At 42.7% G+C, this 17,020-nt stretch overlaps 1 protein-coding gene and 1 long non-coding RNA gene across 4 annotated transcripts in view; both read right to left on the bottom strand.

The window, feature by feature from the left end:
- The window catches only part of LOC126994821 (uncharacterized), a 22,726-nt gene extending 10,860 nt beyond the window's left edge, over positions 1-11,866 (bottom strand). For 2 of the 3 annotated variants that reach the window (XR_007749638.1, XR_007749640.1), the window contains exons 1-4: positions 11,753-11,866; positions 11,022-11,184; positions 10,367-10,512; positions 5,395-6,050 (exon numbers count right to left, since the gene is read on the bottom strand). This is a non-coding gene — a long non-coding RNA (uncharacterized LOC126994821). The remainder of the gene's footprint in view (positions 1-5,394; positions 6,051-10,366; positions 10,513-11,021; positions 11,185-11,752) is intronic. The other variant, XR_007749639.1, reaches the window with a different exon arrangement.
- Positions 11,867-11,882: 16 nt separating this feature from the next.
- Positions 11,883-16,502, bottom strand: LOC126994820 (neogenin-like). The gene is made up of 6 exons (XM_050854101.1): positions 16,399-16,502; positions 15,954-16,109; positions 14,541-14,746; positions 13,523-13,781; positions 12,551-12,688; positions 11,883-11,936 (listed from the first exon to the last, which is right to left on the bottom strand). The coding sequence occupies exons 3-4, from the start codon at positions 14,736-14,738 to the stop codon at positions 13,614-13,616; spliced, it is 366 nt and encodes a 121-aa protein (XP_050710058.1). The 5' UTR covers positions 14,739-14,746; positions 15,954-16,109; positions 16,399-16,502; the 3' UTR covers positions 11,883-11,936; positions 12,551-12,688; positions 13,523-13,613.
- Positions 16,503-17,020: the final 518 nt, after the last annotated feature.

Genomic DNA, 17,020 nt, shown 5'->3' with positions numbered 1-17,020 from the left:
AGCGGAGTACCACAGGGTTCAGTATTAGCACCGATAATCTTCCTGGTATATGTAAATGACATGGCTGAAGGAGTTAATAGCTACATAAACCTGTTTGCTGACGACGCTAAATTACAAAAACATATAAGAAACAAAGATTGTGAAATATTGCAAGAAGACCTATACAAAATTTGGAAATGGAGTATGGATTGGGAGATGGAATTTAATGTGAAAAATGTCATGTTATGGAAATGGGTAAAAGTGAAACAAGACCAATCTGGATATACAAAATGGGAAATGGTGAAACATTAAAAAAGTGCATGAAGAGAGAGACCTGGGAGTAGTGATGAGGGATGATAATCAACCAGAGAGTCATATAAATCGGATCTTTAGAGACACATATAACTTGGTGATAAATATTGAGTAGCATTTAGCTACATGGACAAGGACATGATGAGAAGGCTAATCACTACCATGATTAGACCAAAATTAGAATATGCAGAGGTAGTGTGGTCCCCCCATAAGAAGAAGCATATAAAGAAACTAGAAAGAATACAGAGGATGGCATCAAAATGGTCCCAGAGTTGGAGGGATTAATATACGAGGAAAGATTAAAGGAAATGAACTTAACAACACTGGAACAAAGAAGAGAAAGGGAGACCTAATCCAAATTTATAAATTATTAAACAAAATAGATGAAGTAGATAATGAAGAACTGCTACTAACAGAAGGAAACATAAGCAGAAATACAAGAGGACACAGTAAAAAATTGAGAAGGGGAGATGCTTGAGAGACACAAAGAAGTATAGCTTCCCGCAAAGAAATGTAGAGGTTTGGAACAGTCTGAGCGAGGATATAGTATCAGCGAGGAGTGTGCAAAGCTTTAAAGATAAGTTGGATAAATGCAGACACGGAGACGGGACCACACGAGCATAATGCCCAGGCCCTGTAAAACTACAACTAGGTAAATACAACTAGGTAAATACACACACACCTTTTTTTGAAAATGCAAATTGGAGTGGGCTGTACAAAGCCAAAAGTACCCAAGACAAGTGGGAGGAGTTTTAAAGCTGTACAAAGAAGCCGAGAATAGATATGTCCCTGAGGTAACCAAAAAGGATGTTGGTAAAAAGGAGTGGTTTAACAAAAGATGCGAGGCAGCTAGAAAAAGAAAGGAGGAAGCCTGGAAGGGATGGAGGAGACGAAGAAGAATCAACGCGTGGAACAATTTCAAACAAGCAAGGAATGAATATACAAAGATTAGAAGAGAAGAAAAACGGAAGTATGAAAAAGATATAATCGATAAATGCAAAGACCAACCTAAATTATTTTATAGACATGTGAACGGCAAATTAAAGAATTGAGAAACAATCAATAAACTGAAATTGGATGGAACTACATATGAAGCCCCAGCAGAGATGGCAGAAGTGATGAACAACTGCTTTCATAGAGTTTTCACAAAGGAAGACGAATTCGTACAACCACCGGGCCAGGAAAGAGGAAGGGTTATGCAGGAGATACAGTTAACGGTGCAGGAGGTCAAGGAAAGCTTGAACAAGCTGGATGTAAGAAAGGCGACAGGGCCGGATGAAGTATCAGGGTGGATCCTGAAAGAATGTAGTGAGCAACTTGCAGAGAAACTGCACTCCATAATGAGCACCTCCCTGCGTGAAGGAAGGGTACCACAAGATTGGAAGAGAGCAAACATAGTACCAATTTATAAAGGAGGAGAGAGAGAGGACCCATTAAATTACAGACCGGTATCACTCACTAGTGTGGTTGCGAAGATATGTGAGAGGTTAGTTAAAAACAGGTGGTCGGATTTTTGGGTAAGTGAGAGAATTATCTCAGATTGCCAGTTTGGATTCAGGAGGGAGATCGTGTGTCACCAACTTGTTGTGTTACTACTCAAGGGTGACAGATTTAATGCAAGAGAGAGACGGCTGGGGGGATGGAGTGTACCTGGATTTGAAAAAGACATTTGACAAAGTACCGCACAGAAGACTAATTTGGAAAATTAAAAATAGGGGTGGAGTTGGTGATGGACTGATTAAGTGGCTGGAGGACTTCCTAACTAACAGGGAAATGAGGACAATAATCAAGGACAAGGTATCCAACTGGTGCCCAGTGAGGAGTGGGGTCACATAAGGTTTGGTGCTGGCACCAATAATGTTTGCTGTTTATATAAATGATATGGTGGAAGGAGTGACCAGCCATGTGAGATTGTTTGCAGATTATGCAAAGCTATTGAGACGAGTCAATGACGTGAAAGACTGTGAGGCATTGCAGAGGAACCTGGACAAAATATGGGAGTGGAGTGGTACATGGCAGATGGAATTCAACCTTGGGAAATGTAAAAAAATAGAGTTTGGTAGGAGCAGTAGATGTGAATATGATTATAAGATGGGAAGTGAGATAATATGCAGAGGAATGGAAGAAAAAGATTTGGGAGTGACTATCTCAGAGTACATGTCACCGGACAAACACATCAACAGGATAAAGGGACAAACTATGAATTTGCTGAAGAACATAAGGACGGCATTTGTGTATTTGGACGAAGAGATGATGAAGAAAATAATAGTTACAATGATAAGGCCAAGGCTGGAGTATGCAGCAGTGGTCTGGTCTCCTCATGAAAAGAAGAACATAAGAAAGCTGGAAAGAGTACAGAGAATGGCAACTAAGATAACATAAGAACATAAGAACATTGGAGTCTGCAAGAGGCCGGTAGGCCTGTACGAGGCAGCTCCTCTGAACCTAAGCTCCTGTGTAGCTCCCGTGTATCTAACCCCACCTAATAATCACTGTCCATGAATTTATCCAATCTATTTTTTAATGTGACAGTTGTATTGGCACTTATAACATGACTGCTAAGCCTATTCCACTCATCCACCACCCTGTTTGTAAACCAATTTTTGCCTATGTCCCTGTTGAATCTGAATTTATCCAGTTTAAACCCATTACTTCGTGTCCTACCCAATTTTCTTACCTACAAAACCTTATGAATGTCTCCCTTATTAAAGCCCTTCATCCATTTATAAACCTCGATCATGTCTCCACGCACCCTTCGCCTTTCTAGAGAATGCAAGTTTAACTGTTTGAGTCTTTCCTCGTATGGCAAGTTTCTCAACCCCTGAATCATCTTAGTCATCCTCCTCTGCACCGATTCTAATATTTTGATATCCATTCTATAGTAAGGTGACCAGAACTGAACCACATAGTCAAGATGAGGTCTAACTAATGCTAAATATAGTTTGAGGAAGACTTCGGGGCTTCTGTTGCTTACGCTCCTTGAAATTAATCCCAGCACCCTATTTGCTCGATTTATAGTTTGAATGCATTGTGCCCTTGGATGGAGATCAGAGATAGTACCAGAACTTAAGGATCGGACTTACGAGGAGAGACTCAATAGCATGGGGCTCACAACCCTGGAGAGAAGAAGAGAAAGAGGAGACCTGATAGTGGTGTACAGGGTGGCGAGCTGGGTGGAGAATCTGGACAGAGAGGACCTGTGTGTGTGTGTGTGTGTGTGTGTGTGTGGAGCGAGAGAGAAACGAGAGGACATGGAAAGGAGTTGAGGGCGACCACGTGTAGGCGAGATGTGAAAAAGTTTAGCTTCCTAAACAGAAGCATTGAGGTGTGGAATGGACTGGAGGAGGAGGTGGTTTGTGCAAGAAACATTCATGATTTTAGGAAAAGTTGGATAGGAGCGGATATGGAGACGGGACAGCGCGAGCTCCTTTCCCGTATGTCACAACTAGGTAAATACAACTAGGTGGACACACACACACACACACACACACACACACACACACACACACACACACACACACACCGCTCTGGTAGCTCGATTGGTTAGAGCGCCGCGCTGTAAGGCTTCACGGCCAAACAGGCAGCGGTTCGAGCCCCGCTCAGGCCGGATTCTTTCCGTTGGCTAGGAGTGGTTACTGTCCCCACTTCAGCAAGGGGGATGGGTGTGTGGTGTGTGAGGTCTTGGCAGTACCCAGAGATCGACAATAATGAGCACTTACTCACGTCGGGAGGGTACCTGCTGGCGAAAGCCAGTCCAACTCGTGATCAGGCCGTGGTGAATTACAAACACACACACACACACACACACACACACACACACACACACACACACACACACACACACTTTAAGGCACTCTGAATAGGGGCCCCAAAACCCCCTCCAGGCTGCCGGCACTTCCCTTGAGGCTCTGGAACAAGCACTGCAGACAGACAGACACACACACCTCACCCTTGGGACCTAAGATGACCTCCACAAACACGTGACATGACCCTCACAAACCTAACAGGACTAGTTTTTTTTATATACTTGATACTTATATTTTACCTGAAATGACACACAAACACCAATAATGTTCATAATATATATAAATGATATGCCAAAGGGTATAAAAAGTTATATGAGCCTTTTTGCAGACGATGCAAAATTAATAAGGAAAGTGTAGATGGAGGAAGACTGTGAAGAACTGCAAAAAGACCTGTACAGAGTGTATAGATGGACCCAGTTATGGGAGATGGAATTTAATGCAAACAAATGCCATGTTATGGAAATGGGGAAAAGTATAAAAAGACCAAGGAAGACATACAGGATGGGAGAAGAAAACTTAAAGTTAGCACATGAAGAAAAAGATTTGGGAGTAACGATGCAAGACACACCATCCCCAGAAAAGCACATAAACAAGTATTTGGAGAAGCCTACAGGATGATGCAAAATATAAGGGTTGGATTATAGACTTTTTAATGAAGAGAGAAATGAGAACAGTAATCAAGAGCAATAAATCAAGCTGGGCGGAAGTGACCAGTGGAGTCCTCTAAGGATCGGTGCTGGCTCCGATTATGTTTGCAATATATATAATTGACATGACAGAAGGGGTGACAAGCTATATGAATATGTTTGCTGATGATGCTAAACTAATGAGGAGGGTGGCTAATGAAGAAGACTGTGTAGCCTTGAGTCAGGATTTCGATAGAATAAGCGAATGGTCACGCAAATGGGAAATGACATTCAATACAGAGAACTGTAGTGTGATGGAGTTTGGTAAGAGCAGTAGACGGATATTGGGAACTACTCTCTGAGTAATGAAAGAATCATGAAAAAAACAGAAGAATAAGGATCTGGGAGTGACAATAACAGACAAGTTATCCTTTGGGAAGCATATAAATTGGATAACTGGGGAAACATACAATCTTCTTAGAAACATAAAAGCAGTATTTACATATCTAGACGAAGAGACGGTGAAGAAACTAATAACATCGGTGATACGTCCAAGACTGGAATATGCAGCGTTAGTGTGGTCACCTACATTGAAGAAAGAAATTAGAAAGTTGGAAAGAATACAGAGAGCAGCGACCAAACTATCGGAAACTTTGAGAGAACACACTTACCCCCCGGTCTCACAGACGCCGAATCACAAAAAAATCGTAGTACCTCAGGAGACAGCGTTTTCCCCGAATCACTACGAAAATTTGTTTATCTTTTCATCTCGAGGCGTTCGGTCGACCTCGAGGGCATATTCCCCGAAGTACACCGAATTATTTCCCAAAGTGCTACGACGTACTACAATATGCTACGATGTACTATGATTTCACCCTGATTTTCTCCCGAAGTACGCCGAGTTTTGGAGCAGAAGTACTACGAAGTATCACGAACCACACCAACTGTCCCGATTTGTAAGTACGAAGTACTACAATGTACGACGAACTACACCGATAACTCCGGATCTACTACGAGTTTCAAATCTCCTCCAAGAATTTGCTCCCGATTTTGAGCAAAAGACACACCCCAGCATCATCATGACCAGGTTGGGGCTCTGTGTCCAAGTGGATTGGTGACGCAAGAGGGCTGGAGGAGGGGGTGTCTCCCCGGTAGCAGACGATGACCTCTTCTTGGATCGTCCCTTCACTTTCTTGGCAGGTTGTTCTTGAGTGTCTTCTTGTTGCTCATCATCATCAGGAGAGGCACCAGCGGCAGCAGAAGACCTTTTCTTCTTGTCTTGTCCCTTCTCGTCCTTTTTTGGTCCCATTGTGATGTGACGCGACTCCTGCAAATTGGAAAAGACTGATTGATGTGCAAAATGCTTGCCTTTTAATACTCTTCCCAAATTCGTAATAGGGTAAGGTGGGGTAAGTTGCCCCCCTTAAGAGAGATTGCCTGTTGTAGCCACATTTTTTGCAATAGAATTAAAAAAAAAAGATCTGTTGAAAGCTTAGGCTAAGGCCTATCTATGGTATATATCATATCCACTCATTATGATTTACACCTTTCTATAATGACAATTTAAAAAAAATAATAAGGGGGCTTCTTACCCTGCATGTGGGGTAAAACGCCCACTGGGTAGGCCTTCTACCCCACTCTGGCTTACAATAATAAAACTCACAGAAACATAAGGAAAATAGTTTTTTCACTTTATAAAATATGATATGTATTCCTTTTGAAAACTATACCCTATAAATCTCTCTTGATGTGAAATATAGGAACACAGTCATATTTGTGTCTCCTAATGAACAGAATGTAAAACTAAACAATTAATTAATTTTCCAAAAGGTATCCCCTTCTTTTAGACTAGTAATATTAGACAGCTTCCCTTTCTTCTGAATTTTTGTAACAAAAGGAACATCTACTTTCATGAAAAATATATGGAACTAAATATTCAATTAATTTGATAAAATATGTCCTTTCTGTTGAATATTGATATCTGAAACAGTTAAAAACACCAACTTCCTTATAGTCTCATACTCAAAAGTGTTCACTTATGGATGCCTTTCAAAAACTTAAACAAATTATATTTAAAGCAATACTGTAATGCCTAATCAGACTGGCAGTTTTGACATACGTACAGATCTAGGCCTACTCCAATTGTACATTCCGCATGTACTCATACCTTTATACATGTCCCGAGGGAGACAAGAAGGGGTGGTGGTGTTGGGATCTTTCTTTCGAATTCTTTTAAGAAGATTCGGAGAAAAGCATCAGAAAGGTGGGATACCTTTGAATTAGTGCAAGTCATCTGTGAAATTGATAGAAGGAAATGCACCTTTATTGTGGTGTATCGACCTCCGGATACAAGAGCAGAGGTCTTTATTGATGAATTTCGCACACTTTGGAGTCTGTGGATATGGTGAGTGCAAATGTGTTCATCTGTGGTGACTTTAATCTATGGATTGATGATCCTGAAAATTCTTCTGCCATGGCCTTCATTGAGATGATGGACAGTTTCAACCTGATTAATAAAGTGAACGAGATGACTTCTTTAGGGGGTCATGTGCTAGACTTGGTTTTCAGCGATATAGACGGTGATCTAGTGCAATCGGGTGTGTTGATGAAATATGTTGTATGTCCCCGGTGCATAAATTGGTAACCTTTGAAATTTCATACGTGAGGGAAGCAGTGCAGAGAAAAAAGATTACGTTCAGATTGCGAAAGAATTTTCAACCAGAAATACTGATTAACTCTGTAATACAGGAAATTACTATTAATTGTCGTGAAATCTGTGAACATGGCTCGGTGTTACGTGGAAATTGTGCTACCTGCCTGGTTAAGCTATATAATGGTTTAGCTAAAGATGAGTATAACAGCCTCTGTCCTCTGAGTGAAAAGGAGATAGTGTTGAGAGATCATGCACCTTGGTTTAATGTGGAAATACTGTGGGCAAAAAGAGAGAAGAAAAAAGAAAGACTGTGGCTTATGCAAAAAACAGATGAGGCAAGAAGAGCATACCAGGAGGCGAGAAACAAAGAAAATCGGCTTGTGATAAAACGGAAAAAGAATACTATCGGAATAAGGTTGTGGAGGCAGGGCCGAACATCAATAAATTATATAAGGTGCTTGACAGTTTGAGTGGAAACAGAAAGGTTAACAAGCTTCCGGATGGTTTCTCGGATGAAGTGCTGGCAAATAAGTTTTTAGACTTTTTTGACAAGAAAATTGAGAAAGTTATCATGAACTTTAGAGGCGACCGCGGTTACCATGGATCCGCTGTGGAAACTCCAGTCCCTGAAATAAAGTTAACAGGCTTTCAACAAGTGGATGTGGCTGTGGTGAAAACTATCATACACAGGTGAACCTGACGTACTGTGATGGTGATTCCTTGCCGATAAGTGACATCATTAAGAGTGGAAACTTTAGTGATTTCTTAAATATTATGACTGTGATGGTTAACACTAGTATCGAAAACAAGACTTTCCCTGAGAGTGAGAAAGCGGCGATCGTGAAACCTATCGTTAAAGGTAAACTGGACCCACAGTGTTTAGTTCCTCTAGACCAGTATCCAACTTGACGTTTCTATCCAAGATACTTGAAAATGTGATCTTAAATCAGCTAATGGAGCATTTGCTAGTGGTGCAGGCTTTACCGGATAATGAATCTGCCTACAAGAGGCTTTACTCAACTGAAACTACTCTCTGTTTGGTGGTAAACAACTTGCTTGTGCTTATGGATGAAGGGAAGTGTGGTGTTCTGATTTTGTTAGACTTGAGTGCTGCGTTTGACACGGTGGAGCACAGTCTATTGCTTCAGGATTGTAAGAATATTGGAATTGAGGGTGGCGCGCTGGATTATCTGAGGAGTTACCTTGAGAACAGAACTTACTGTGTGCAAATAGGTAAATCGTTCTCCACTCATAAACTTTTGCAAAGAGGAGTCCCCCAGGGAAGTGTACTGGGTCCAATTTTATTCTGTGTTTATACTATTGGTCTTTCACATTTGCTAAGAAGGCATGAAGTTGACTTTAAACTGTATGCTGATGATACACAGTTCTATTTGTCGCTGAGTGACGTGGAAAACACTGAAGATAAGCTGAGCAGAATTATGGATGATGTCGGGAAATGGATGAATTCTAAGCAACTGAAGCTGAATGAGGATAAAACTGAATGTTTGATTGTGGGGAAGAACAAGGATGTCAGGAGGCTAGATGTTTCCACTCTTCGGATAAAAGATGACACTAGGACTGTAAAAAAGTCAGTCAAAGATTTAGGTGTGATACTTGACTGCACTCTATCATTCAAAGAACAGATCAGTCAGGTGGTGAGAACTGCAGGCTACCATCTGAGAAATATTGCATTTGTCAAGAAATACCTGGATGATAAGACCATGAAGATGCTTATATATATATATATATATATATATATATATATATATATATATATATATATATATATATATATATATATATATATATATATATATATATATATATATATATATATATATATATATATATATCATGTAAATAGAAAGCTGGATTATTGTAACTCACTTTATTATGGCCTTCCTAAATATCTGCTGAAGAAACTACAACTTGTTATGAACAGAGCTGCAAGGCTAACAAAGGGTCTGGTGAGAGAATAACACCTGCACTTACAGACTTGCATTGGCTGCCCATCAAGGCACGCATAGTCTACAAAATATTTGTCTTGACTTATCAAGCAATGCGACTTGGTAAACCTGGATATTTGAGAAATATTCTACAGGATTTTCATTTGGACACCACCATGTCACTGAGACACAGTGCAGAACAGTATAGACTCTATGAGCCCAGGGTCAACCTGGAACTGGGTTTCAGAGCATTTGAGAAGAGTGACCCGCGGCTCTTGGATCAGTTATGTGTAAGCATGGTGGTGCAGAGAGAGTGACAAGAGAAAGGGCATTGCAAGGAAGAAGGGTGGTAGGGTCTTTGAGACAAATCATGAATGGCAGAAGTGTGAGCATGGAGGTAAAGAGGGATTTGAGAAATACAATAATAGTACCAACCCTCACATATGCAAGAGAAACGAGGGCCTGGAATGAAAGTCAGAGGTCTAGAGTGCAGGCAGTGGAAATGAGTTATTTGAGAAGTGCTTGTGGTGTGAGTAGAATGGATGGAATGAGTAATGAAAGTGTGTACGAGAGTTTTGGAATGTGTCACGGGGGTGAAGGGAAGAAGCGTGGAGTGGTGGAAGAAGTGAAGCGACAGACTTTAAAGTGGTTTGGCCACATGGAGCGAATGAAGGAGAGTAAGATGACCAGAAGGGTGTATGTGAGTGAGATAGAGGGAGGGAATGCTAGAGGACGACCTTGAGTGAAATGGAGGGATAGGGTGCAAGAGTACGTTAGGGAGAGGGGGGAAAGATCTTTGAGAAACTTTGAGCAGGCAAGGAGGGAGTGTCTGGATAGAGATAGATGGAAACTCTGTAATGTGTGATGACTCTCATACTGGAGTGTCTGTGGGTTGTGTAAGGTTGTGTGTGGCGTCACTGGCACACTACAACGCAGCAGTGACTGGCAACAAAACACCAGCAACCAAATATTACAAAAAATACCACACAAATGACAGGACTCCCATGAGCTGCACACTGTTCAATGACTGACAAAGACACCCACCTGTGTGCTGGATGATGGAGGCGTGGTTGGGGGAGTTGCTGCGCTCACCCTTGTCAAAGTTCTTCAGCTCCAAGTGGCCGTGATGGATCCACAGGTCTGGAGGCTGGACGCCAGGCTTGTTGCTCTCACTGCAGCTGCCGCCAACACTGCAAGGAAGTGATGCATCTTACTAGCTGCTAAATACTACTGAGTGCTGCTGCTGTACCTCGCAGGGCTGTCCAGAGGGAGATGGAAGGGCACATGCAATCTTCAAAACAGGATGGATGTTAAAGGCATGAGGTTTGAGTTCAACAAAGCATATTTGAATTCATTTAAAGAAATAGCTCCCAGCCAGCACACTGCAAGCAATCACAAGTTAGAAACACGTGTTAGCTGCTCCACCAAGAGACACAGATATCACAAACAGAGGTCACTTGTTACCCTGCAACTATGTATAGCACAAAATGAAAGTCCATCTTGAACATTTCCTATGAACAAGTTTACCTTTTTTTTTCTTTCTCTAATCTTGGCAAACTTAAGTCTTTGTGGACTATGCCCTGCAGCCTTGTTCTCCATATTACAAAGTGAATAAAAAGTTCCTGCAGTCAGTGTAAAGGATTGCTGAAATGAGTCATGGGATGAAACACACCAACAAGAAACTGTCCTGCCACCTTACACAATGCTTGGCCTGGGCTCCGCCTTGACCCGCGGCAGTACAGTGTGGTGGCCAAGAAGGCCCCCAGCTGGTCATGGCTCCTGCCACGCCAGCGATCACCAGCACAATCAGGCCTCTCGCTCCACACACCAGCCTGGGGGCTCACCGATGCTCTTGTCAACAGCTGGAACACAGGAGCAGATGTATAATATATTTAACATTGGCTTAATCAATCAGTCAATCAATGGGGGCCTCTGCCAGCCTGCCTCACCCAAACTATGACACCATTCTTGGGGGTTCCTCTGTGCAGGTCCCCATGCAGGCACCTTCCCCATACCATGTACCTCCCAGCAGGATCCATCAACCTGCTCTAACCCAACTTTCTGGGCACACTCTTTACTAAGGATTGTCTCTTACATAAACAACCTGGTAAGCAGGGTTTACCCACATGCCCACAGAGCCAGAGGTGGCATTCACAGAGCATGCAGGTAATGGGCCTCAAGTCAGCCTCAGAGAGGGAGTGCTCCATGATGAGGGACAGTGTGGTGGGACACAACATGTGCATAACTGGGAGAACAGTGACTGATGCACCACAACACACAGCATGCAGGTAATGGGCCTCAAGTCAGCCTCAGGGAGGGAGTGCTCCATGATGAGGGACAGTGTGGTGGGACACAACATGTGCATAACTGGGAGAACAGTGACTGATGCACCACAGCAATGACGGCTCCCTAAGACTAACACTTCCTTACCTGGAAGTCGTGAAGCTTTCCACGGAGGAGAATGGACCAAAACCTTTGACATTGTGAGAGTGCATCTTGTGCAAATACTTCCTTGAAGGCGTCAGTCCATGGACGGTGAGGTGAGCCAGTCCCCGTCACTTCCCCATCACCCAGTCACCGACAGTTTGGTCCGTGGTGAGGAATATCACGTAGCCTGGAACAAACAAAATTACTCTCTCAATAATCTTTTTTTAACCGTGTACCAGTGACAGGCAAAATTTGTGGCTTTACCGTGTAGCAGCGACGGGCCTAAATAGATGATGCATAAACTGATCACAAATGCATTGATATATATTATAAAATGGCTTGCCTGAGTGATGATTTTCTCTCTCTCTCTCTCTTTTTTTTACGTCGCGGCCTATTGCGCCGGTAGGCTTCTTCCCGGTGGGTCCTGATGGTCGGCCCAAGGCAGTGCTTAGAGTGGCCTTTCAGAAACATGATCCCTGCAGCTACTGGGTTAAGTGCTGCCCATAGCTCAATAGGCTCTTTGGAGGGGCCTCTTGGATGACCCCAGCCCGGTAGTGGCTCAGGCAAATTGTATTTATAGTGGCTGACAGGATGTATGGTTCTTGCTTCCTGCCTGGCCCACGCTGCCCACCACCATGACCTAAGTCACTGTTTATTTACTATATATCCAGGTCTTTTCCACGTCAGTGAAGGTGTGTTCCCTTAACTATGTAGTCTAGTACATCACTGTGGTTTGGCACACTGACTCTTTTTTATTTTTATATAATTTGAAGATGCCATCCTGGTAACCCATCAGCTCACCTGTGATCCTCCCATTGTTCCGCTGCAGCGGCTGCCGGGTGAAGGTGGTGGTGGACGGCTGGCCAGGGAGGGCCAGGACGGTCAGGCCACCAGCAGGGTGTTGGAGGCCACCAGGCTATAGGGGGACTCACGCCAAACCTGATGGGGAAAAGTGTGTGGGAAAAAGTGTGATTTTGGCACACCAAAACTTCAAAGTTCCCCCATCATGCATTTTATATATATATATATATATATATATATATATATATATATATATATATATATATATATATATATATATATATATATATATATATATATATATATATATATATATATATATATATATATATATATATATATCCTGGTGAGTGATTCATAAGTTTCCATAGGTTACTTTAAGTTTAAGTTTAGGCCTGTAAGTCTGAGCACAGTCAAGGATCCAGATACATACTTGTTCAGTACTTGTTTGTAGTTGGTACAGGAGCAGGTTTAGGACAGATAGAGTTGCCTGAAGTTGTCATTTTCATGACAGAATATTATATTATTACCATACAGAAGAATATCTACTTCTATTCTGTTACAGTTTGGTTGCAAACCTTGGTTGCTATTATGATACATTGCCAGCCAAGTTAGTAAAGACTAAAGGAGGCTGATTTTTTACCTAGTAAAAAACATGTCAAGTTGGCAACATTAGCGCAGGAGGATATAATAATGTAGGAATCTTTTTTTTATACTTTGAAGAGAATAAATGAATCATTGCACATGAATAGGTTGTTTTACTTTATCATCTTTGGAGCACATCATTTAACCTATGGAATACTTTTACTCAGAAAAAATACAAATAAAATCAATGATTTAATCATTTGATTAAATCAATTTGATTAAATCATTGCCAACCCTGCTGTGCTGTTTCTAATACCATTATGTAAGGTTCATTTTTAAGTATTTGCAAAAGGTCAATGAAAAAATCAAACACTAATAATAGCTCACCCTATGAGTCATAATTTCTCTGTGCCTCATCACAGCAAGGATTCAGCTGTGCAGGATTTCCTTGAGAAGTGTTGCAGGACTGAGTGAATATTTACTGAAAGAAGAACGAAGGCTTCCAGCACTGTGGTCTCACCCTGATGGTCTTCACAGCAAACTCACACACTGTTGATGGCTTGAGGCTGTCAATGAGGCAGGTCACATCCGTGGCGTTGACGTAGCGGCTGGAGGATGAGGACGAGAAGGTGGTGCAGCTGTTGTACTGCAGGAGTCAAAGGTCAGTATTAACAGGGAGTCAGGTACAAGGACGGAGGGAAAACATAAGAAAGGTCACTGGATGAAGGACTGGCTTGTGAAATGAGACATGAATGACAGGAGGATAGGAAGGGTGTGAGGGAGTGCTTGCAGGAAAAAGAGGATGTGTAAGTGAAGGATAAGGATGTATGAGGGAGGATATGAGGTGTATAAGGGACTGTTTGCAGGAAAAAGAGGATGCATGAGTTATGGATAAGGATGTGTGAGGTGGACGTGAGGTGAATAAGGGAGTTTGCTGGGACGAGAGTATGAGTAAGTAATGGATAAGGATATAGAGAGGAAGATATGAGGTGAATGAGGGGCTGTTTGTAGGAGGGAGAAGGATGCAAGTTACGAATAAGGATGTGGAGAGGTGGATATGAGGTGAATAAGGGAGTGTGTGCAGGGAAACAAGAATGTGTAAGTGGTGAATAAGTTCCTTGACAAATGACTAACTTTTCCGCTGCTGTGTTGATGCAAGTGGCAAGTCGTGACACAGTGCACAAAGAACATGAGATAAAACATATATTTTCCAGCTGATGACTGCCCTCCCTGAAGCAGCCCAGCAACACTACCCAAAACTGACCTCTTTTGACCTCCCATTCTTCATGCTTGTGTTTGGAACGGCATCTAGTGGCCTTTTAATTGTTGTTTAATTTGTTTACCTTGAGTTGCCTCCCTTGAAAAAAAATAATAATAATAATAAATAAATAAATAAATAAATCACCTGGTTCTGGCTCAGCATGGTGTCCGCCCACTGCAGCACCACGGTGAAGGGCGTCAGCACCACGGCCTTCACCCACACCGCCGGGTCCAGCGTGGGTGCCACCACCTCCTCCTCCTCTGGCTGGGTGCGGACTTGCTGGTACACCGGTTGCCCGTCACCCACGTTGTTGAAGGCTCGCAGGCTTATCACAAACTCCATGTTGGGTTCTGAGGAGATGGAGAACTTGTTATGGACCTAATCGTAACAATACAACAATTTTTTCACGACCCTTAACCCGTCCGCTGCGATTGGCACGGATTTTGCCTTCACTGGTAGCCTGGTAACATAGTCCCAGGTCTTTCTCTCGCTGTCTGTGGTGGATAGTGGAGTGTTTCCCATGTGGTATTGGTGTGCTGGATATCCCCTCCCAAGGTGCAGGACTACACTTTTCTTCACTGAACTGTAGCCACGGACACTTTTTGTTCCATTCCTGTAGCTTGGCGAGGTCTGCTGCTAGGAAATCCGCAGTCAAGGGGTTAAACTGGGCAGAACAGATAACAAATAAGATAGACTAACAGACAACAGGTAGAAAGACAGATAACAGGCCACAGATAACCAATGAATAACCTGACTAACATTATGACCACCCAGGAAATATCTGAGAGTTCAGGGCAGACAGAGGAATGAGCCTGAACGATGATGAGTCTGAAAATGGCAACTCAGAATACCACCTCCTTTCCCTCAATAATTGCTCTCATGGTCCAGGGTCTTCACAATATGGAGAGCTAACTTTATGATGGTGTGTAAATACTTTTCTGTGTGTGTTTGTGTGTGTGTGTGTGTGTGTGTGTGTGTGTGTGTGTGTGTGTGTGTGTGTGTGTGTGTGAAATGTTAACAGACTCAATAAATGTTTAACTATGATCTACTTAGCAAGATCTCTACCTTCACTTTACTTTGCTTAAATGAAAACTTGTTATGGACTCCATCATCATTTTTTTGGGGGGGGGTGAATGTAATGTTAACTCCAGACTCAATAAATGGTTAACTATGATATCATTTAACCCATTGACTGTGGATTTCCTACCAGAAGACCTCACCAAGCTATAGAAATGGATCAAAATGTTTCTACTAAAATTCAGTGAAGAAAAATGTAAAGTCCTGCACCTTGGGAGGGGATATCCAGCACACCAATACCACATGGGAAACACTCCACTGTCCACCAGAGAGGCAGAGAAAGGTTACCAGACTAACAGTGAAGGCAAATCCGTGCCAATCGCATTTGACAGGCTAACAAAATCTTTACCTTCTCTTGGCTCAACACAAATGTAGAAGTGGCTAATTCAAAATCCCTGTCTTGTGGAGAATCACACTGCAGGTCTGCATACTACTTGGCCAGAAAATGGAGAATTAGTCACAAATGATCATCTTACACACCCAGCTTATCAATGATGTAACCGTGCTGCTTGCTGTCCACGATCTTGGAGTAGATGTCCACGCCTTGGTCCCAGGCAATGGTGTAGCCGCACAGCAGCACATTGTGCTGTGCGGGGGGCTGCCAACACACCCTGATGTGGTCAGTCAGCGCCACGGCTGTAATGGACCACAAGACACTGCAGATAACACAGTGACTCCACCATCATGATCACTATGTAGGTTTTATCATGGCTTCCAAACATGAATATTTTGTACCATGAAAACAAAATTATACAAATGTATTGTACCTGTAAGTTATCCTAAATTCTATGCACAACACATATATTAGGTTTATACTGTTTGTTGGGAATTAAGAATGTAAGTGATGGATAAGGAGGTAGGAGGTAGGAGGGACAATTTGAAGGGGACAGAGGATGTAAATCACAACACTGAGGGAAACACTCACCCTTCAGACCAACTGGCTTGTCTGGGACCCTGTTTTCATGGAGGTCATTGGTGAGGTCCCCGCCAGGGTGGACTGAGTGTATGGGCAGTGCCGATGACCGTGAGTGCTGCAAGATGGAAATGGAAAATGAAAATGAGGAGCTGTTAGCATATTCTCAACATGGAAAAATTCCACTTACATTAAAATTTACTCTGTTGAAATGAAATGGGAAAAGTATATTTGTCCCCTTGAATGTGCATTTCCTAGCAGAAGACCTCATCAAGCTACAGGAGTGGAACAAAAGTGGCTGCTACAATTCAATGAAGAAAATGTAGTCCTGCACCTTGGGAGAGGATATCCAGCACACCAATACCACATGGGAAACACTCCACTATCCACCACAGAGACAGAGAAAGACATGAAACTATATATATGATACTAGGCTAACAGTGAAATCCAAACCCGTGCCAACCGCAGCGGACAGGTTAACCCAAACTACCTGCCCGTCCACGGACCCCATAGGGCACGGAGGGTAGACGACCAGGGCTTACATGTCAACGCCTACACGCCCCGCCACGGCACCGCTACAAGGCCGGGAGCACGAGGATAGGGGGGCACGTGGATATAGGGATAACAGGAGGCA

The sequence above is a fragment of the Eriocheir sinensis genome, unplaced genomic scaffold (assembly GCF_024679095.1).
Source record: "Eriocheir sinensis breed Jianghai 21 unplaced genomic scaffold, ASM2467909v1 Scaffold887, whole genome shotgun sequence".
In the NCBI taxonomy this organism is placed as follows: domain Eukaryota; kingdom Metazoa; phylum Arthropoda; class Malacostraca; order Decapoda; family Varunidae; genus Eriocheir; species Eriocheir sinensis.
This window is presented reverse-complemented; position numbering and strand designations above follow the sequence as displayed.